The following is a 24,142-nucleotide window of genomic DNA, read 5'->3' as shown; positions in this document are numbered from 1 at the left end:
ATCTCCAACAAGACCATCAATGTCACACTGCGATTCGAAATAGTCAAGCCTGATAAGGCATCCCTGCTTGGTGTCCATGCATGCAAGCTACTCAACCTCGTACAGCAAGTCCATGCCATGTCTTCTTCCAATGTGGATCTTCAGGCTGACATTGATGACATCCTTGCATAATATCCGGATGTGTTTGATGGAATGGGTACTCTGTCATACTGCTCAGGCTTGATGCCACGCCTGCAATCCATGCACAACGCCGGGTGCTGGCTCCTCTGAAGGAACGTTTAAAGGCACAGCTACAGGAGCTCCAAGGCCAGGGCATCATCTCCAAAGTGACGGAACCGACTGACTGGGTCAGCTCGATGGTCTGTGTGAAGAAGCCCTCAGGAGAGTTGTGGATATGCATAGATCCCAAAGATCTTAACCGGAACATAATGCAGGAACACTACCCGATCCCGAAGCGGGAGGAACTGACCAGTGAGATGGCACACACCAAAATCTTCACAAAGCTAGATGCATTGCGTGGTTTCTGGCAGATACAACTGGATGAGTCCAGCAGGAAACTCTGCACGTTCAACACATCATTTGGCAGGTACTGTTATAATCATATGCCGTTCGGCATTGTCTCAGCCTCTGAAATCTTCCACAGGATCATGGAGCAGATGATGGAGGGCATTGAGGGTGTGCGTGACTATGTAGATGATGTAATCATGGGCGGGATTCTCCAGGAATCGGCGGGGCGGGCAGAAACGGCGCAGTGGAGTGGCGGGAACCACTCCAGCGTCAGGCCGCCCCAAAGGTGCTGAATCCTCCACACCTTCAGGGGCTAGGCCGGCACGGAGTGGTTTGCGCCCCGCTGGCCGCCGTGGAAGGCCTTTGGCACCGTGCCAGCCGGGGCCGAAGGGACTCCACCGGCCGGCGCGGGTCCGTGCATGCGCGGGAGCGCCAGCCGCTGCTGACATCATCCCTGCGCATGCACAGGGGGGTTTCACCTTAGTGCCAGCCATCGCGGAGGCTTACAAGGTCGGCGCAAAGGAATAGAATGCCCCCCCGGCACAGGCCCGCCCGCGGTTCGGTGGGCCCCGATCGCGGGCCAGGCCATCGTGGGGACACCCATGGAGCCAGATCGCCCCGCGCCCCCCCCCAAGGACCCCGGAGCCCGCCCGCGCCGCCAGGTCCCGCCTGTAAGGGACCAACTCTAATTCACGCCGGAGGGACCTGCATCGAACAGGCGGGACTTCGGCCCATTGCCGGTCGGAGAATCGCCGGGGGAGGGGCCCACCGACCGGGGCAGCGCGATTCCCGCCCCCGCCAAATCTCCGGCGCCGGAGAATTCGGTAGCCGGCGGGGGCGGGATTCACGCAGCCCCACGGTGATTCTCCGACCTAGCGGGGCGTCAGAGAATCCCGCCCATGGTCCATGACCCCCGAGGAACACATATCTCATCTCAAACAAGTCTTTCGACGTATCCATGCAAACGGCCTCCAGCTGAACAAGGCCAAATGCTCCTTTGGCATGTCATCCATCAAGTTCTTGGGCGACCAGATATCCCAGCAGGGTGTGCGACCAGATTCGGACAAGGTCAAGGCCATTAACGCCATGAAGACCCCGGAAGACAAAAAGGCGGTACTACGCTTCCTCGGAATGGTGAACTTCTTGGAAAAATTCATTCCCAACCTGGCCTCACACACCACGGCTCTCAGGCATCTGGTGAAGAAGTCTACTGCATTCCAGTGGCTACCCACACATCAAGCAGAGTGGCTCGAGCTCAAAGCAAAGCTCACCACTGCTCCGGTACTAGTGTTTTTTGACCCAGACAGGAAAACAAAAATCTCCACGGACGCAAGCCAGGGCGGCATTGGTGCGGTGCTCCTCCAGAGGGATGACTCCTCGTCCTGGGCTCCAGTTGCTTATGCGTCAAGGGCCATGACTCCTACTGAACAGAGGTACGCCCAGATAGAAAAAGAGTGCCTGGGCCTCCTAACCAGCATTGGAAAGTACCATGACTACATCTTCGGTCTACCAACATTCACAGTGGAGACTCACCACAGACCCTTGGTCCATATCATTCATAAGGACTTGAATTACATGATGCCCAGGCTTCAACGCATTCTCCTTTGACTCCGAAGGTACGATTTTGAGTTAGTATACACACCAGGCAAGGAGCTGATAATTGCGGATGATCTGTCCCGCTCCATCACCTCGTCCTGTGAACAGGTTGACTTCATCCACCAGATTGATTGAGGCACAGGTGCAGCTGTGTGCCAGCAACCTCCCGGCCTCAGATGAAAGAGTGATCAGCATTCGTGAAGAGACTGCCAAAGATCCTCTTCTGCAGCGTGTAATGCACCACCTGGGAAAAAGGGCAATGCCCTCAGTTCTTTGAAGTGAAGGACAGCCTGACAGTCATCGAGCGGATCCTCCTCAAGCTAGATCGTATCGTTATTCCTCGCAGTCTGCAGAGCTTAGTGCTCAAACAAATCCACGAGGGACACCTAGGTGTCGAAAAGTGTAGGCGCAGGGCCCGGCAGGCTGTCTATTGGCCTGGAATCAGCCAGGACATATCCAACATGGTCTTCAATTGTGTGACCTGCCAGCGTTTCCAGCCTGCTCAGGCGAAAGAAACACTCCAGCAACACGAGATCGTGATTCTCCGTGGTCCAAGGTGGGAATTGACCTTTTTCACACCAATGGGCATGTCTATGTGCTTATCATGGATTACTTCTCAAATTGCCCAAAGGTTGTGAAGCTGTCAGACCTCACATCAAGGACAGTCATCAAAGTCTGCAAGGAGACATTTGCCAGGCATGGTATTCCACTCACTGTCATGAGTGACAATGGTCCCTGCTTCCACAGCCAAGAGTGGTCCAATTTCGCCAAGTCATACCAATTCAACCACATTACCGCAAGCCCACACTACCCGCAGTCCAATGGGAAGGTTGAGAAAGGGGTCCATATAGTGAAGCAACAGCTCTGCAAGGCTGCGGACTCTGCTTCTGACTTCAACCTTGCGCTGCTGGCGTACAGGGCAATCCCTCTGTCCACCGGTATGTCTCCGGCTCAACTCCTCATGAATAGAAACCTGCGAACGACTGTTCCAGCCATACACTTACCAGACCTGGTCATCTCCCAATGCTGCAAAAGGTGCAGCAACTCAGGAACCGGCAAAAGCTGACGTACGATGCTCATGCTACCGATTTGCCAGTGCTATCTCTGGAAGATGCTGTTTGGATCAAGCTACCTGATGGAGGCTGGTCAACCCCAGCTGTTGTTGTTCGACAGGCTGCTCCCAGATCATCTGTAGTTCGTATGGCTGATGGCTCCATTGTCAGGCGCAACAGAAGGGCACTGCACAAAGTTGCCTGCCCACCACCAGATCTTACTTTTCCTGATGTTGTTATGCCTCCTCCGGACACCTTGCACCACGAGGCCACCAATCTGGCAGCAATCCCGCCTGTCAAGGCGCCGTCGTCCCCACCTCCACCTCTCAGGCGGTCGATAAGGATCAGACGCAAGCCCCAAAGACTGGACTTATAGACATTTATCTTGTAAATTTTGTTCTGTATCTGCACGCTAGACACCTCTTGTATATATATTCATCCACTAGCCATTTAATGTAACTATATTTCCACATATAAATACAGTTGCATATGCTCCAAGCAACCAATATTTTTTTTTAAAAGGGGAGATGCCATGATATGCACTCATGCACATAATGAGGTACAGACAGGCAGTGACAGACACCCAGTACAGCCAATCAACACACAGGACAGAACACAGCCAATCATCAGGCAGAACACTAGAAGGTGGTCTCCCACTATAAAACACACGAGGCATCAACACTCTGCCTCTTTTCCACTGGTGACAACTATAGTGAAAGTCAGGGTGTATATATCAGTTAGCACCTTCTACACGTGGCTCAGAGCTAGTCTGGTCTAGTTAGTTATAGTAAGCACGCTTAGATTAGTAGTGTGTCAAACCCACAGCGAATTGTGTGCACTGCTTAACAAGTTAAATAAAGCGTATTGAACTAACATCAAAGTTTGGAGTCTACTTTCAAGTACAACTGCATCCAGTTGCAGTCCGTGTTACTCCAGGGTGATTAACACGATACATGCGTCCAAGAATCCCAAATTGTGAAATCTGACCAACCTGCTCCCTGCAAGTCAGTTAAGTAATGATTTCCCCTAAAAAGCCCAGGAGGCTTTTAGGCCCATCATGCCTCTACCGGCTCTTTGAAAGAGTATCCAATTAATCTCACATTCCTGCTTTTCCCATTGCCTTGCAAACATTTCCTTTTCAAGTATTTCTCCAATTCCTTTTTGAAAGTTATTGTTGAATTTGCTTCCACCACCATTCCAGGCAATGCATTTAAGATGGTAACGATTCAGTGCATCAATTTCTTCCCCTCATTCTTTTGACAATTAACTATTTATTGCTCCTTCTGCCATTGGTAACATTTTATCCTTACTTGTTTTGAACTGAAGAGCTCAGCCTCACCAAAAAGTCTGGCTTAGGAGCTGATTTTCTTTGGCCAGAGTTGTGATGTGGTGGGCTGAATTTAAGTTTTCAGTTAAAGCATGTATATTGACCTTATTTCCAAGGTGCATCAATATCATTCATTTAGCTATATTCAAGTTTTAAAAAACAAAATTTACGGCAGTTTTTGCTCAAAAGTATTCAAACTTATTCAAAAAACCCTTAAAAACCCTAAAAGGCAAACTACATGGGTTTTACTGAGGTAAATTTCATATTCCGTGTTATTTTAATTATCAGGCTATGTGTGAGAGAATAAAATGCAAGTGCCCTTATTGCAAACCTGGTGTTGTCTTTGTTTTGTGTCAGTGTAGCACAGCGGCGCAGTCGTTAGCACTGCTGTCTCACGGCACCAAGGACCCGGGTTCAATCCCGGCCCCGGTCACTGTCTATGTGGAGTTTGCACATTCTCCCTGGTCTGTGTGGGTCTCACCCCCCCGAACCAAAGATGTGCCGGGTAGGTGGATTGGCCACGCTAAATTGCCCCTTAATTGAAAAAATGTAAATAGAACAAAAAAAAGTCTTTGTTTTGTGTTCTGAAGAGTAACAGTGTTAAAAAAGATAGACAAAGAGAGAGGGAGAAACAAAGAAAGAATAAATAACCATCTAAGAGGAATAGCAACATGAAAACAATGCAAACAGGCAAGAAGACGCCATATTCTCCATGCAACACTGGAAAATTGATTTGTTACACTGAAAATCCTTATCTCCATGTGTGTTTAAAGTTAACTCTTTCCACTGTAAATTCCTATGTCCAAGTTTATAATGGAAACTATTAAACCTGTCACATAACCACACCATTTACCCTATGGTAACACCACAGGACCATCGTTGGCAGCAAGCTGAAATTACAGCATCACAAGATATGCTTCAAAAGGTGTGCTACAAATGCTTTAAACATCCAAGGGTTGCCAACTCTGATTGGACCATATTCCGGGAGGTTTCAACACATGACCTCGTGCCTCCAAACTTCCCGCCGTTGTTTTACCAGAGCCTGGCTGTTTGTTGCGAGTCTAGTCGGAGAGAAACGGGAGAAGATGATGATTTTTCTCTTGGGTTGCCCAGAGGGCTTTTTCATTGTATTTTAACATGTAAAAAGGATTTACACTGAAGTGATGGCAACAGAATGGCATAAGCCCAGCAAACATTTTCAGTGATACTGTTCAATAGCAATCTGGGAAATACAATAGTAAAGTTTTAAGAGTAGGGGTTGGTCTGAGTGTTTTTATTGTGAAAATTGCTATTCCTGAATATATGCTGCGAAAATCAGCAGCAAGGAGCCCAAACTAATTTGTAATATTTAAAGTCACTTTATATAAAACCTGTCACAAATAATTTCTTCACTTAAATAATTACCACATGTTCATTTGTACTGCCCCCATAGACTGAGGGCAGGATTCTCCGACCCCCGCCGGGTCGGAGGATCGCTGGGGGTGGCGTGAATCCCACCCTGCCGTTCCGACGCGCCGAGCGGCCGCCCGTTTTATCCCGGCGGGACCTGGCTTGGAGGATGGCTAGCGGAGTCTTCGGGAGTGTGTGGGGGGATCCGGCCCCGGGGGGGGGGGGTTGATGGCAGCGGCCCCACAGTGGCCTGGCCCGTGATCGGGGCCCACCGATCTGCGGCCGAGCCTGTGCCATGGGGGCACTCTTTCCCTCCATGCCGGCCTCTGTAAGGCTCCACCATGGCCACATGCCGGCGGTTCTGCGCGTGCGCCATCTCGCGCCAGCCCTCCGGTGCCGGTTGGTGCGGCGCCAACCCCGCCGGTGCCGGCCTAGCCCCCGGAAGTGCAGTGGATTACGCAACTTCCGGGTGGCCCAACGGCGGAGTGGTTCGTGCTGCTCTTGGCGCCGGCGTCGGGCTGTCCCGCCAATTGCGGGAGAATCCCCGCCTAAGTCTTGCTCAAGTGGAACTTGAGTGCCTTTGGCAAAGCCATAATTTATTGTCCATCCCTAACAGCTCTTGGGAAGGTGGTGGTGAGCTACTTTTTTGAATGCGGCAGTCCATGTGATGTAGGTACACCCACTGTGCTGTTAAGGAGTGTTCCAGGATTTTGACTCAATGACAGTGAAGGAACAGCAATATAATTCCAAGTCCAGATGGTTTGTGACTTGGAGGAAAATTTTCAGGTGCTGGTGTACCCCTGTGCCTGCTCCCCTTGATCTTCTCAGTGATAGTGGTCACAGGTTTGGAAGGCGTTGTCGAAGGAGCCTTGGCAAGTGGCTGCAGTCTGGACGGTACGCACTGTTGCCACTGATTGCTGGCGGTGGAGGGAGTGAATATTTAAAGTGGTGGCTGGAGTGCTGGTCAAGCAGATTGCTTGGTCCTGGATGGCTTTGAGCTTCTTGGTTGTTGGAACCATACTCAGTTAAGTAAGTGGAGATTACTCCATCCCACTCCTGATTTGTGCCTTGTAGATGTTGGACAGACTTTGGGAGTCAGCAAATGGGTTACTCACAACAGAGTTCCCAGCCTCTGATCTGCTCTTGTAGCCATAGTATTTATGTGGCTGGTCCAGTTAAGTTTCTTGTCAATGCTGATTCCCAGGGTGTTTTATTGGGGGATTCAGAATGGTAAAGCCATTGAATGTCGAAAGGTGATGGACAGATTTTCTCTTGTTGGAGTTGTCTGGCACTTGTGTGTCACAATTGCTGCATGTCAGAACGACCTGTGAATAGCAAGCTTCTGAGTGTTGAATGGAGGGAGTAAATTTGACTCCTATTTTTTGTATTTCTTGCTCAAGTCTCATTTTTGAAAATGCTTTTGGCCAACTGCCTTAGTGTCTCCTTAACACAGTATCCATAGTTGCCTGATTACACTCCTATGAAGTAACTTGAAGCATTTTACTAAGGTAAAAGTGCTATATAAATGGAAGTTGCTGTTATGTTATGGATACATATTGCTTTTTAGTTTTGCAAAATATTAGAAATGTTACCAAGATCCAATGTGAAACAAAACTTTCTTTGAAACATTTGCGCTGATCCTGGGTTATTATAAAACACATTACATTACTGAGTGTACTGAATTGTACCAAAGTTGACTGAATGTTGATAAAAGCAGTAGGGACAAAGCATAACTAAATTGTTGTGTGCCAGAATTCATAACATGTGCCATTGGTGCAGCATGGTGACGCATTGGTTTGCACTGCTGCCTACGTGCTGAAGTCCTGGGTTCGATCCCGGCCCTGGGTCACTGTCTGTGTGAGTTTGCACATGCTCCACGTGTCTGCGTGGGTTTCACCCCCACAACCCAAAGATGTGCAGGTTAGGTGGATTGGCCACGCTAAATTGTCCCTTAATTGGAAAAATAAATAATTGGGTACTCTAAATTTATTTTTTCAAAAATAAAAAAAAAACATGTGCCATGAATTTCCTCATGGCCCGTCTTGAACGGCTTCTGTACCTTCACAATAGTCATGGAGGCCAGAGGAAATTCCTGGAGATCATCTGAACAATTAAGGAGTTCATAAAAATTGCATTGAGAAACATTACTGAAGAGTAGAGCCTTACCTGAAATTTCTCCATCGCGTATAATTTTTTTATTGTTTAAAAAATATTTTTATTCTCCTCCTTTTTCACATTTTCTCCCACATTTACACCCATCAACAATAAACAATAATCAGCAAGATATGTCAATCCCCATAATAACAACAATCCCATCCGCCCACCAACCCCCAAACCTCAGCCCACATGTTTACATAAACAAATGACAAAAAGGACTCGGGGATTACCCGTAGTCACCTTTAATCTACACAGCCCCCCTCTCCCCCCCCCAAACTAATGTTCGATCTTATCCAGTTCTTGAAAGTGCATAATAAATAGTGCCCATGACTTGTAGAACCCCTCCGAGCTTCCCCTCAGTTCGAACTTAACCTTCTCAAGGGTCAAGTATTCCAACAGGTCCCCCCGCCACGCCAGGGCACTGGGTGGAGAGGCTGCCCTCCATCACAGCAGGATTTGCCTTCGGGCGATCAACGAGGCGAAGGCTATGATATCTGCCTCCACTTCCGTTTCCAACCCTGGCTGGTCCGACACCCCGAATATGGCCTCCTGGGGACCCAGGTCCAGTTTCACACGCACCACCTTGGAAATTACCCTAAACACCTCCTTCCAGTACTCCCCTAGCTTTGGACAGGACCAAAACATATGAACGTGATTCGCGGGCCCCCCCCCCCCCCCCCCACCCACCGCAACGCTCACACACATCCTCTACTCCTTCAAAAAATCGGCTCATCCTTGCCCTCGTGAGGTGTGCTCTATATACCACCTTCAGCTGTATCAGCCCCAACCTCGCACATGAGGTGGAGGCATTCACTCTCTGGAGCACCTCACATCAGATCCCCTATAATCTCGCCCAGCTCTTCCACCCACTTTGCTTTGATCCCTTCCAGTGGTGCCTTATCCTCTTCCAGAATAGCTCCGTACACCGCTGACACTGCCCCCTTGTCCAGTCCCCTTGTCGTCAACACCTCCTCCAGCAATGTGGAGGCCGGTTCCTCTGGGAAACTCTGTATCTCCTTCCTGGCAAAATCCCGAACCTGCATGTACCTAAACACTTCTCCCTGCTCTAGCCCATACTTCGCTTCCAGCTCCCTCAATCCTGCAAACCTACCCCGAAGAAACAAATCTTTTAGCGTCTTAATCCCCTTCTCTTCCCATTACCGAAAGCTTCCATCCCACCTCCCTGGCACAAATCTGTGGTTCCCCCGAATCGGCATTTCCCTTGACCCTAAACCCAACCCGAAGTGTTGGCGAAACTGCCTCCAGATTTTCAATGAAGCTATTATTACCGGACTCCCTGAATATTTCCCCGGAGCTATCGGGAGCGGCGCTGTTGCAAGTGCCTTCAGCCCCGACCCCCTGCACAAACTCTCCTCCATTCTGACCCACTGATAATCAACCTCTCTGACCCAGCTCCACACTTTCTCCACGTTCGCGCCCAGTAGTAGTACAACAGGTTCGGGAGACCCAAACCCCCCTCCATCGCGTATAATTAATACATGTTTTTTGGATGAGGTGGTGTATATATATGAATAGGCTGGATAACCAGAAGTATTTTTCTGTGCATTACTGTTTCTATAACCGAAAACCTGCAGAGACATTTTTGTAATTAACATTAAGTGGGGTTACGGGGATAGGGTGGAGTTCTCTTTCCAAGGGCCGGTGCAGACTCGATGGGCCGAATTACCTCCTTCAGCATTGTAAATTCTATGATTAAGTAGCATTTCAGTGCATCACAATTTCAAGTGTGTGATGCTCTCCATCAGATTTCCTTCAAAGCACCTTTGACTTATGTCCAAGAATAAAAGGAAATTCTACCCCTTATGTTCGGGAAACATATCTGAATACATTTGAAAGTTGATTGTTGCCTTTCTCGTTCTCCCTTTTCATTGAAATCGGTCTGTTTTACATTACAGCTGCATTAAGGTGTCTGCCTGCTAACAGCACAAGAATATTCATCCCAAGCTTAAATAAAATAGAATTTATAAAAATCCAATCAAAATCCCAATATTTCCAAGCTGCCTGTTCTCACAATAAACAGATTTTACCATTAATTAACATGTTACTTCAACCCATTTCTGTTGCAACCTATTTTTTCTGCCGCATAATTCACTCTATAATATATTTGATTCATCCACAGCATATGGGATCCTGGATATTGCACACACCATTCACTGCGAAGTGCAGTGTGTAAACACTTGCTTTCAGACTTAAACAAAACTCAGCTTTCATGTTGCATACGCTAGCCACTATCAATGCACCGTTGTGCTGACTTCCCGGTCTGTTAACTGCATAATGGGGGTACCTCGTGCATCCAGGTCTTCAATGCCTTGAATGTAGTCTGGGACCCTCTGCTGGATGAAGTAAAGCAGCTCAATAGAGTTGGACATCCAGAAGAAAATATGCTGGAGATCTGGAACCAGGTCTGTAATACTGAGCAGAGGTAGAGATGCTGGATCCTGGCTGGAGTTAGGTGGAAAGTGATTGTAGAAGTTATAAAACAAAAATAATTAATGAGGCATTTTGTTCATTACTTATGCAAGACAAATCAGGTGATAGCTAAAAAGGGAATGGAGGCCAAATGCAGAAACTACTTGGAGCACAGTCGTGGAGCTTTACCTGGGGCTCGATACTTTACAAAGAATAGTGCCTTAACCAGATGTATTTTCAAGTGAATGAATAAAAAAATGGTGGGCTCTCTGAAAGGGTCATGCAAGCAGATTAATCAAGAAATTCAATGTATACTTGAACATTTGCAGGGTTATAGGGGAAGAGTGTGGAAATAGAACTAATACAATAGTTTTTAAAGTTTGGAACAGTAGCGATGGGCTGAATAGCCTCCTTCTATGCCACATGATTATTTGAAATAAGAGGAAGAACCAAGAGTGACCCATCATTAATGGGATGATTAGAATATTTATAATTTACTCTACTATATACCAACACCTGCCGAGAGTGTGGTCGTAGACTTGGCTCGAGGATTGGGCTCATCAGCCATGCAAGAACCCACAGAGCCCATGACCAGTAACACTGAGTTTCTTAGTTGGACAATCATACTCTATAGCGGTGAATCGCTGAAGAAGATACCAAACTTACTCCTTTAATATTATAATCAGCAAAAATAACTTGATTGAGCAAGAAAAACTTAGTAGATTCATGTTATAATAACTATTAATATCGGGCAAGGGATTGCCGCTGATGAATGCTGGGGAAAGGTTGCTGGTGATGAATGGCCGGGGGGGTGGAGTGAGAGCCTTTGATACCTCCGTTATGTGGGCTGGGGGCCAGCAGCACTGGTCGGGGCACCCTTTAAAGATGGTGGCCTGGTCATTTTGGAGGCAGTTTCCAGCCCTCTGAGGTCCAACCCCGCCAGAGTGACAGCGTAAACCATGGACACTTTTTTCGGGAAAGGGGCTCAAGGTTCCGCGAAAAAAACTGGTCAGTGAAACCGGCGAGTTCCATGGCAGTTTTCTGTCTGAGCCTGACGCTGACAAATTCTGGGAAGATTCCACCCAATGCATCCATTTCAAATGGATTCTCATCAATGTTAGTTTAGCAAACCCAAGCTCTAAGGTTAAGCAAGTGGAAACATCTTCCCTTCTCAATATTCGAGTGAGAATGCTTTGCAAAATCAAATTTGGAAAAGCACTGGAGTAGATCAGGCTTCAACGCACTGCAACAATCGGATTAAGTAATTCAAATGCTACCCACTGAGAGTTAGGAATGAATATTTTAAAGAGGTTCATTAAATACTTTGGATTTCTTGTTGATCCAAGGTTTTGGCTTCAGAGAACCAAACCAATGGAATCCAAAATACAAATCTTATACCAGCATCAGACAATTGAAAGTGAAGCTGTATATAAAAGTTCACCCTGAATGAAATCAAGCAGGAGCAACCCGAAACACCCAAGAGTGACCATTTTCTAGTTTTTGCTGCTTTTTAAAATGCCACATCCTATAATAATTTCACTTCACACCAGAGTAAAAACTAAAGAACATAAGAAATGGGAAGATAGGCCATTCAGCCCCTTGATTCTGCTCTGCTGTTCAATAAGATCATGGCTGATTTATTGCCTCAACTCCATCTTCCCGTATTATCCCCATATCCCTTGACTCTTTAGTATCTAACAATCAGTCAACATCTGACATGAATAATCTCAATGACTGAGCATTCATAGCTCTCCGGAATGCAGGATTCCAAAGGTTCCCAATCATCTGACTCACACCAAAATGGCCAATCCCTTATTCTGAGACGTAGAACTTTTAAGTATCAAATAAGGCTTTTTGGAGAGTTTTGTTTACTTAGTATTGGCAATGGTTTGAAGTTGTACATTCTTGGAATCAGGAAAATAGCTCTGGGATGATAATAAATCCCTATGGCAGGTTTAATCCATTCACGGAGTTATAATGAGTTGCACAAAATCTGCGTAGATCGAATATTTGAACAAGCAATAAAAATAAAATCCAATCAAATAAAAAACTATCGTTTTGCGGGATTGAAGGAGCTGGGAGCGAAGTATGGGCTGGAGCAGGGGGAAATATTTAGATACATGCAGGTTCGAGACGTTGCCAGAAAGGAGATACAGAGCTTCCCAGTAGAGCTGGCTTCCACATTGCTGGAGGAGGTGCTGACAACAGGGGGACTGGAGAAGGGGGTAGTATCGGCAGTTTACGGGGCTATTTTGGAGGAAGAGAAGGCGCCGCTAGAAGGGATCAAGACAAAGTGGAAGGCAGAGTTGGGAGAGGGTATGGAGGAGGGGTTCTGGTGTGAGGTGCTCCGGAGGGTGAACACCTCCACCTCGTGTGCAAGGTTGGGGCTGAGACAGCTGAAGGCGGTGTGTAGAGCACACCTTACAAGGACGAGGATGAGCCGGCTCTTTGAGGGGGTAAAAAATGTGTGTGAACGTTGTGGGGGGAGCCCCGCAAACCACGGTCATATGTTTTAGTCCTGTCCAAAGCTGGAGGATTAGTGGAAGGAGGTTTTTCGAGTAATCTCTAAAGTGGTGCACGTGAAACTGGACCCAGGCCCTCGGGAGGCTATATTCGGGGTGTCGGACCAGCCGGAGTTGGAAACGGGTGCGGAGGAAGGTGTTGTAGCCTTCGCCTCGTTGATCGCCCGAAGGCGGATCCTGTTATGGTGGAGATCAGCCACTGTGCCCTGGCATGGCGGGGGGACCTGCTGGAATTCTTGATGCTTGAAACGGTCAAATTTGAACTGAGGGGAAGGATGGCGAGGTTCTACAATTCATGGGCGTTGTTCATTATGCACTGTCGAGAATTGGATCACATCAAACATTGGGGGGGGGGGGGGGTTGGGGGAGAGGGACTGTATGTGTTAATGGTGACTATGGGTGATTTCTGATTCCTTTTTGTCATTTGTTTATGTTAACATGCGAGCTAATGTCTGGGGTTTGGTGGGAGGATGGGATCGTTGTTATTGATATGGGGATTGACATTACATTCGTTACTGATTATTGTTTATTGTTGGGTGTAAATTTGGGAGAAAATGTGAAAAAGGAGGAGAATAAAAAATTTTTTTTAGAAAAACACAAGTGCTGAAAAGGCATAGATGAATTCAGAAAATTAATGTACCCATAAAGAAATTTAAAAATACGGTAAACTTCAAGTTAAGTGCTGGTGATGGTAAACTCTTATTTGTAGATATTTGTACAACTTTTAATTTTTGAATTCTTCATTTGCAAAATGCTGCTATCCCCTAGGTTCCTCCATGGGATCTAGAAGCATTGTCATTTTGTGCTGCAAACATCTCGACTAATCTTCATGGTGGGGTAATAGCAATCAAGTGTGCCCTCTCCCCACTTCATCACATTTGCTTGATGTCGCTGGACTGAGAAGAATTTGTCTCTTTAGAGATCAACCCTGGACTGCAGACTAATTACAATTATTTTTGAAGATGCTGAAAATGCTTTATATTTATTTTGTCTTATGTGAAAGAAACATAGTTGGGATGGATTTACTAAGCACAACAACCCAATGAAGGGATTAAAGAATCTGCAGAACCAAAATAAATTAGTAGTGTTGCGTGTGTGTGACAAATTTAATGGACTTACTGTTCAGACTGTTTTTCTGCCAATTCTCTGGTCTTGCCCTGTGAGGAAAAAATACATCTGCTCTCAATAGGAACATGACAATCTGAATGTAAAACAACTTAGATAGTTCATCACTTATCACTTTTTGAGGTTTTGATTTGCTGAGATTTGAAATAGTTGCAGCACTTGCGACTATAAAATTACAACCTTGAAGTTAGAAAGTTACTGTTGTTAAAACAAAAAAATTAACTGGTAATTATAAATTATTTGCAAACAAAAAGGATGGAAATTTGTCACATATGTGCCAGTTAAAAGAAAAGTTTTAGAATGAGGTAAGATTTTGTAGTGTAAGATTTTCATACAAAAAGTTGGCTATTTATGAGTTAACTGCCTAATCATAAGAAATCGAGAAGTTAGTAAGTTCAAGTTTAGCTTCTATAGGGTTCCATATGATATGTTCATTCTATGATTCAAAGGGCATGATCCTATTCTCCGTCAGCAATGAGAATCGGATTAGAAACTGACTGCATTCTCAGCAAAAAGGACTAGAGGCTGATTGTTTACTGATGCTGAACCCAGACAAGTGATTTCAAAGTGTGTAATTAAGAGATTCTACTAAACAGCCATTAAGGGCTAGAAATCTGGCTCAGTGATGGCTGGTCTTGGGGCTGATGGGTGCCATTTTGAGTCCAAAATGTTATACTCGCTGCACACAATTCTAGTACAAATCATGCCAGAGTTCATAGAATTATAGAGTGGTTGCAGCACAGAAGAAAGCTATTCGGTCTATTGTGCCTACTGACCCTCTGAGGGAGCAATTCACCTGTGCCATTCCCTTGCCTTTTCCCCAAAGCCCTGTAAATTTTTCTTTCCCAGATAATGATCCAATTCCCTTTGAGGCTTTGAAAGCCTCAACTGACCCTATCTCCACCACACTCACAGGCAGTCGTCCTAACACTTGCTGCATGAAAAAGTTTACATATATTTGCCAATTACTTAAACTGTTTCTCCCTATTTATTCTGTCCAGATTCTTCATGATTTGGAATATCACTATCAAGTTTTCTCTCAAGAAGAACAGTCCCAACTTCTCCAATCTTTTTACATAACTGAAATACCTCTTCCCTGGAATCTTTCTTTGAATTTTTTCATCATCTTCTCTAATGTCTTCACATCCCCCCTAAAGTGTGGTACCTCGAACTGTTCCATAACTTCATTGCTTTTGTACACAATGTACCTATTGATAAAGCCCAGGATGCCATTAACCACTCTCTCAACCAGTCCTGCCATCTTTAATGATGTATGCACAAATATACCCAGGTCCCTCTGCTCCTGCGCCTGCTATGGAATTGTGTGTTTTATTTCCTATTGTCTCTCTGCATTTTTCCAACCAAAATGAAGCACACTTCTCTGCATTAAATTTCATCTGCCACTTCTCTGCCCATTACAACGTGTCCTTTTGAAATTCTTCATTGGCCTCCTCATGATTCACAGTATTTCCACGTTTTATATCATTCGTAAATTTTGAAATGGCCCCCTGTACACCAAAGTCTTGAGATCATTAATATATATCAAGAAGAACAGGTGTCCTAACACTGATCTAGAGGGAACTCTTCATCCAGTCTGTAAAACAACTATTCTTCACTACTTTTTTCTTGTCACAGTCAATTTTGTATCCATGTTGTTACTGTTCCTTTTATGCCATGAGCTCTAACTTTGATCACAGGTCAGTTGTGCCTTTTGGAAGTCAGGAGCACCACAGCAATATCCTTACCCTCATCAACTCTCTCTGTTACCTTATCAAAAAATTCAAGCAAGTTAGTTGAACAGAATTTGCTCTTAACAAATTCATGTTGGCTTTCTTTAATTAACCAACATTTGCCAAAGTGACTATTAATTTTGTCCCAAATTATTGTTTCTATAAATTTCCCCACACCTGCAGCCATTAGGCAATTAACATGTGCATATAAAAGGTCTAACACCTGCTTGTACTTCCTCTTGTGACTTTGACTCGAGACAGCTGGCAGCAGAGCTGATGGGCTCCAGGAAAACACACGGCAATGCAGCACAGAATGAAAAAAGGTTAGAACTCACCTTAATTACTGCCGCTGCTACTCCAGAGATCTCCAAACTCACTCGTGACTTGGACATCAGTACCCTCCAATTTCTCCCAGGACCCTGCCTCCTCAACACCGCCCCCCTCCCCCCACCCCGCCCTCCATCTAATCGCATCTTGAGGCTCTGCCAACAATACTCAAGCCCGACAATGTTTTTTCCCTGTCCTGGTGCAAGCCCTATGCCACATCCTCGATCATGGTCCCTGGACTGCTGCGATCATACCCTGCCACTGCTGAACAGGGCCAGTGTGAGTTCTTACCACTCCATCTTCTACATGATAATGAGGTCTGAGGCCCAAAATCCTGTGCACTTTTGACCTCCCCATTTGAGTGTGGGCTGCTAGCACTCTGGATGCTGCCATACTTCTAGGCCCATGTGCTTTAGAGGCAGAGATACCATGTAAGAGGTATTTAATTCATTCACACTGGTATAAACATATATATATTGGGTAGTACAGAAATCGCAAGTTGCTTATTTGAATTAGCAACAAAAATGAAATCTCTTAAAATATGTAGATTAATTCATAAAATTATGTAGATTAATTCTTAAAATTAATGCAAACTAATAAAGAATTTGGGAGGTTTATATAGAACATAATAGAAAATAAGATACCAAGGGGCAGCACGGTGGCGCAGTGGTTAGCACTTCTGCCTCATGGTACCGAGGATCCAGGTTCGATTCCGGGCACAGGTCACTCTCCGTGTGAACTTTGCATATTCTCCCCGTGTCTGCGTGGGTTTCACCCCCACAAACCAAAAAGATGTGCAGGGTAGGTGGATTTGCCATGCTGAATTGCTTTTTAATTGGAAAAAATAATTGGGTACTCTAAATTTATTTTAAAAAATAAGTTACCAGATATTTAATTATAGTTTGAGTTGTCATTTTGTCCTGGGAGGAAATGTATCTAATTAGTTACATTGGAATATGGGGTTTCATAATATCTGAGTTCTTAATGGGTTCAATTTTACTTAATTATAAATGAGCAACTTACGTGATACTCTGTTTAGGTTGGGATCATGTAAGAGACAATTTCTCTCATCGAATGGGTTTTCCCTTTCACACTGTTTTCCACAATTTTTATTTGGACAAGTTATGTCAAGATGTACAAAAACATTCACCATACCAAAATGAGAAACCGTAGAATAAAGTTTCTACACGAGTGTGTAGTCTTTCCTAACACACAAACCCAACTTTCCAGATAGCTTCGGCAAAAAAGTAGTACCAACCAAAGCTTAGAGCCCTGCCAAGTGTTAGAGTCTAATTAGTTTAAACTGTCCTGTAAGACCATGCGGTTAACCAGCACAGTGCAGTGGTAGACTATCCAGATAAGACTACATTACATATTAGGGAACTGATTTGCAGGTTTAGCTGAAGCCAGATGGGAAATACCTCAATCTCCAGTGAAAGTGGCAGATCTAATGCTGATGTCCATTAATAATAAGTTAGGTGGATGGTCAATCATGAACATGCTCTGACAACCTCCCTCCCTTGAATATTGTGTTTTTACGGTTGTGTCCATTAGTATAAATGGGCATAATTTTGACTTTGGATGATATATAATTTAGCTATATTCCTTTCCCATTTTTCATTTCCATTAACATAAGAACTAGGAGCAGGAGTAGGCCATCTGGCCCCTCGAGCTTGCTCCGCCATTCAATGAGATCATGGCTGATCTTTTGTGGACTCAGCTCCACTTTCCGGCCCGAAAACCATAACCCTTAAACCTTTTATTCTTCAAAAAAACTATCTATCTTTATCTTAAAAACATTTAATGAAGGAGCCTCTACTGCTTCACTGGGCAAGGAATTCCATAGGTTCACAACCCTTTAGGTGAAGAAGTTCCTCCTAAACTCAGTCCTAAATCTACTTCCCCTTATTTTGAGGCTATGCCCCCTAGTTCTGCTTTCACCCGCCAGTGGAAACAACCTGCCCGCATCTATCCTATCTATTCCCTTCATAATTTTATATGTTTCTACAAGATCTCCCCTCATCCTTCTAAATTCCAACGAGTACAGTCCCAGTCTACTCAACCTCTCCTCGTAATCCAACCCCTTCAGCTCTGGGATTAACCTAGTGAATCTCCTCTGCACACCTTCCAGTGCCAGTACGTCCTTTCTCAAGTAAGGAGACCAAAACTGAACACAATACTCCAGATGTGGCCTCACTAACACCTTATACAATTGCAGCATAACCTCCCTAGTCTTAAACTCCATTCCTCTAGCAATGAAGGACAACATTCCATTTGTCTTCTTAATCCCCTGTTGCACCTGTAAACCAACTTTTTGCGACTCATGCACTAGCACACCCAGGTCTCTCTGCATAGCAGCATATTTTAATATTTTATCATTTAAATAATAATCCCTTTTGCTGTTATTCCTACCAAAATGGATAACCTCACATTTGTCAACATTGTATTCCATCTGCCAGACCCTAGCCCATTCACTTAGCCTTTCCAAATCCCTCCGCAGACTTCCAGTATCCTCTGCACTTTTTGTTTTACCACTCATCTTAGTATCGTCTGCAAACTTGGACACATTGCCCTTGGTCCCCAACTCCTAATCATCTCTGTAAATTGTGAACAATTGTGGGCCCAATACTGATCCCTGAGGGACACCACTAGCTACTGATTGCCAACCAGAGAAACACCCATTAATCCCCACTCTTTGCTTTCTATTAATTAACCAATCCTCTATCCATGCTACTACTTTACCCTTAATGCCATGCATCTTTATCTTATGCAGCAACCTTTTGTGTGGCACCTTGTCAAAGTCAATATCATTAAGTTGATATTACCCATTCTACACTATCATCCAAAGTTAAAATTGCTCCCATAGATACATCTACAAAGAGGGCTTATAATTCATACCAGTCTGCTACATCAACACAAGCATTGTTAGCACTGACTACTGGCTATGGACTGCGGTTGGCCTGGTCTGATGGACATCCTCAGCTCATACTGTATATCTACATGAAGCATTTTTTAAAATATACTGAGCGTCTACTACTGTCAGATTGGGCTCTATCCTCTAATATGTTACAGCTTCTTTACCCTCTGAACGATCAATCTAACTAGTGAGCCCAGCAAGTACATCCACAAATCATAGGTGGCTTATACATCACTGTACATCATTATTCTACATTGCTAAATCCGATGGTGCACCACTTCAATGTAGTAATGAGTGTTGCACAATTGCTTCCTCCAACATTCGAGTGTGATGTTAAACCAAAGCCCCATTTACCTTTTCAAGTGGATGTAAAAGATTTTGATTTTATTCAAAAAGGAGCAGAGAAATCTCCAAGGCTAGCAATTAATATTTGAAACATCGCCAACGAAAATCTAATTAGCTGGTCATCATCTCATTTGCTGTTTGTGGAATCTTGCAGTTGACATTTAGCTACATAATAATAATGATGACCACACTTCAAATTAATTGGCTGTGTATATGTGAAACACACAAAACAACATTGAAGAGCCATATAACTCTTTATATATTGGATGATTGGGGAGGGCACAGATTAAAAATACGAAACTTGAAACAAATAACCGGTGCAAAACTTTGTTGAATACAAATATTTTAACAAATGTAATGCTCCTTTTGAAGATGAGTATAACTAGAGAGCAAAAATTATTAAACTCCAATCAACAATTAAGATCCAGCAGCTCCGGTTATAATCCCCTTCCTGAATCTCTCCACCTCTCTCCTCAGTTTCCTTTTTTAAGAAGTGTCTTAAGACCTTAAGACTTTTTGTCTAAGCTTTTGACCATCAGTTCTAAAATCTCATTTGAATGCATGTCAAAATTTGGCTGAATACACTCATGTGAATACCTTTTTTAAAATAAATGTAGAGTATCCAATTTTTTTCCCCCAATTAAGGGTCAATTTAACATGGCCAATCCACTTACCCTGCACATCTTTGGGTTGTGGGGCTGAGACTCACGTAAACACGGGGAGAATGTGCAAACTCCGCATGGACAGTGACCCGGGGCCAGGATTGAAACCGGGTCCTCAGCGCCATGAGTCAGCAGTGCTAACCACTGCATCACCGTGCCACCCTTTCATGTGACTACCTTGGGATGTTTAACTATGTTACCGGTTTTACATAAGTGCAAGTTGTTAAGATTAAAGCGCCTAATAAATGCAAATATAATTATAACTCCAATATTAGGTAACAGGATACTAACCAATGATATTGCTTGTATCCCATTCACAATCTTCAGAAGGAGCTTCATAAAATCACCTGACTTGAAGGTAGTAGCTGAGTGCTGGAGACACAGACACAGCAAGCAAGCTGGAGTCAGTTTGTGGTCATCTCCACTGGGTTCGATAAGGGTCAAGATTTTATTGATCAGCACATCTTCAAAGGCCCCTTCGTATTTGAGTTGCAGCTTCTTTTTCTGAATACTATTACTGCTGTTTACAGAAGGGTTGGGATTTTTGTGCTTGCTTGTCGAACCATTCTTAATAACAGAGCCACACATTCTACAGACGGGAACTCTCCGGCTACTTGTGTGTTCAGGCAAGTGGTGCAAATGCCTCAGCATAGAAAACGTGTGGTCTGGCAACCTTTTGGCACCCAAAGGATCCTTGAAGAGAAAAATATAATGCTGTCCAAATCCAACTAGGTCGCCGTGCCTGAGTTGTGCTGGTCCTTCTGTTGGTATGCAGTTTAGTAAAATGCAGGCATTCGGGGATGGTTCCAATATAGTCTGTTCCTCAGCACAGTGACTGTATTTATTTGACCGCTTAATCCTTTTGATTTTGCAGTGCAGAGAAAGGATGTCGGGTGATGACAAACATATATTGGGCTTTGCCGAGGCCGTTTCTTGTCCAACAATTTGCTTCTCATAATCTAGAGGATACACCAAACAATCCTGTAAAAACAAAATCCAGAGGCTGCATGTTTCATATTCTCACTCATGAGTTCAAAAGCAAAGTTCTAGCGTTACAGCCGAGACGACCAAAGCAATTGCAGCAAAATGTCTTTTAAGAGAAACACCCTGATGGTCAGAAAAATCTTCCGTCTATCTTTTTAATCATTGTATCAAGCCAAATAGCCACGTGGTGAGCAAAGTCCTTTATCTAATGTTCTATCAAGTAAATTATTTTAAGTACATCCTGATTGGGATCAGCATGTTTATGACTACAATTCCACTTCTTTTTAAACTGAACAGAAACAATTTTCCCAAAGTAAAGAATGAAATGTGAGGGTTTTTAACAATAAACCCTTGCAATGCAGAAGGATATCAGTTAAATAAGTAGTTGTTTAATGATCTTGATTTCATTCTTCACTCTCCCAATTAATGCCACTATGGAAGTAATGGAAACAGGAGGTCTCCCGATCACCTCAGAAATTCAAATACCATCAACGTACTTTAAATAGGCGTTTAGACTATGAGGGAGCTTCCTGCAACAACATGCAATTTGGACATGCAAATCTGTCACGATAAATTGTTAACCTCAATGTGTATAAAATTGTGTCTGTGTATTAAGATTATTAAGTCAGTTGGAGCATGCCATCAAAATATATTGAAACCCGTGTCAGGATTTGTCCATGGGAAATTAAATTTTAAAAAAGTGTCCAATATTAACTAGTAGCACCTGTTATGTTTGTAGGTAGTGGTTGTCATGATATTCATGTGAACATCACAGCACATACACACACACAATGATGGACAGATCAACGGACCAATCAACACACACAACACAACAGCCAATTACGGACAAGAGCATACACAGTACAAAGCAGGGAACACGACACTCCCTGGGAACTCGAGCAGGAGAGGGCACAGACCTCACTGCCAGCCACTCAGAGGTTCACCATGTGCTGAATACCAGAGTTCTATGTTTATAGTTCAATGAAATAAAACTGCGTTGTACCATCCGCAACCGTGTTGGTTCGTCTGTGTGTCAGAGTGCCCAACACATCATGGTACCAGAAGTGAATTGACACCCACCCACAAATCTGCCATCCTGCGCCATGGACACCGTCAACACACTGCAGCTGCTGCAAGACGGTGGGAACCTCGGCGTAAATTGGAAGCTATTCAAGCAGCGCTTCCAGCTCTTTCTGGAAGCCAACGAAAGAGGGAGCGGCTCGGACACCAGAAAGATCGCCATCCTCCTCACCACCACAGGGCAGCACGTCATCCATATCTGTAACTCCCTGGTGTTCGCGGAAGACGAGGACAAATCCAAATACGAGACGGCCCTTCTCAAGCTCGACCAACTCTTCAACGTTGAGGTCAACAAAAGCTTCGAGAGATATGTCTTCCAGCAGCGCCTGCAAGGTAAGGATGATCTCTTTCAGTCATTCCTCACCCATCTCCGCATCCTCGCGCAGTCCTGCGGTTACGACACCACCTCAGGCTCCATGATTCAGGACCAGATCGTTTTTGGGGTCGCTTCGGGCACCTTACGCCAGCAGCTTTTAAAAATAAAAGGCCTCACCTTAACCTCCACAATCGAAGCCTGTGTCCTGCACGAAAACGCGACTAGCCACTATGCACAATTTCAGGCGACCGAAACGGCGTGGCAGGGGTCCTACGCGGCCGGATCGGCGAGCCAGGTGCCCCACGAGGCCGTACGGGTCCAGGCGATCGAGTTCCTCCCGGCCCGCGGCCCGGACGACGTCAGCCATTTCGCGCGCTTTTCGGGGCCTCCCGCACTTGTGCGCGCCAAAACCTACGGCAACACTGAGGGACGTGATGCGCAGGCGCGCCCGACGCAAGATCGAACTGCGCATGCGCAGTGGCGCAACGAACGTCATGACATCACGACGTGCGGCAACTGTGGAGCTGCACATTTAAAAGGGCAATGTCCCGCAAGAACCCGACAATGCCTATGCTGTGGCAAGCTGGGCCACTACGCTGCTTACTGTCGAGCAGCTCAACCTGTCAATCTTCCACAATTCCGACAACCTCGCAGGGACGTGCGGACCATTCAGCCTCCCCATTACGAATCTTGCCCAGACGACATCCAGACCGGTGACACAGATGACCGAGATGCCTTCCGTGTTGCGGTCATTGATGGGAACCGAGTTAACACGATCAATCCGGGTGATGAATGGTGTGCCACCCTAACAGTCAACCCGAATTCGTCGCCCACCTACTAGACTGGACTTATGAGACTGTTTATACATTGAACTCATGCAACCACTTTGTTAATATGTTTATGTTCTTATCGTTACAGGAATTCTCTTTATCGTTCAACGTTTCCCCGTTCTTTGTTCATGGTACAACCTCGTTGTTATGTCACACCCGACATCGCCCCTTGTATATAGTTAAACCCCATGTACATGCTGTAAATATTGCATACACACACATTTAGCTACACTCAGTACACATCTCTATTTATAACCACGTAGGCACATAATCCTGTAAAAAAGGGGGGATGTCATGATATTCATGTGAACATCACAGCACATACACACACACATAATGATGGACAGATCATAGGACCAATCAACATACACAACGCGACAGCCAATCACGGACAAGAGCATACACAGTACAAAGCAGGGAACACGACACTTCCTGGGAACTCGAGCAGGAGGGAACTCAGGGCACAGACCTCATTGCCAGCCACTCAGAGGTTCACCATGTGCTGAATACCAGAGTTTACTATGTTTATAGTTCAATGAAATAAAACTGCGTTGTACCATACGCAACCGTGTTGGTTCGTCTGTGTGACAGAGTACCCAACACATCAGTGGTGTAATTAGCATTTCCAGTGTTACATCCCTGTCATTATTATGAAGCTTTACTTTGGCAATGAGACTTGGCATCCAACCACACAAGTAAGGACACTGGGTTTGAGACTATATTTATCAGAAAACGATTTTGTAATCTGCTCTTTCAAGTAAGTGTAATGACAAGTTACATTCATGCCACACAAGTGCCAGACCATGACCACCTCCTACAAGAGGATCTTTTTTGTTTTGTTTTTAA

At 44.9% G+C, this 24,142-nt stretch overlaps 1 protein-coding gene across 1 annotated transcript in view; it reads right to left on the bottom strand.

The window, feature by feature from the left end:
- Window positions 1-24,142, bottom strand: part of radil (Ras association and DIL domains) — a 288,075-nt gene that overhangs the window by 166,040 nt on the left and 97,893 nt on the right. The window contains exons 4-6 of the mRNA XM_072480950.1: window positions 20,378-21,067; window positions 14,100-14,137; window positions 10,334-10,491 (exon numbers count right to left, since the gene is read on the bottom strand). Of these exons, the coding sequence (XP_072337051.1) occupies window positions 10,334-10,491; window positions 14,100-14,137; window positions 20,378-21,067 (886 nt within the window). The remainder of the gene's footprint in view (window positions 1-10,333; window positions 10,492-14,099; window positions 14,138-20,377; window positions 21,068-24,142) is intronic.

The sequence above is a fragment of the Scyliorhinus torazame genome, chromosome 17 (genome assembly GCF_047496885.1).
Source record: "Scyliorhinus torazame isolate Kashiwa2021f chromosome 17, sScyTor2.1, whole genome shotgun sequence".
Classification (NCBI taxonomy): Eukaryota; Metazoa; Chordata; class Chondrichthyes; order Carcharhiniformes; family Scyliorhinidae; genus Scyliorhinus; species Scyliorhinus torazame.
The sequence above is the reverse complement of the archived record's forward strand: the minus strand, read 5'-3'. Positions and strand labels throughout refer to the sequence as shown.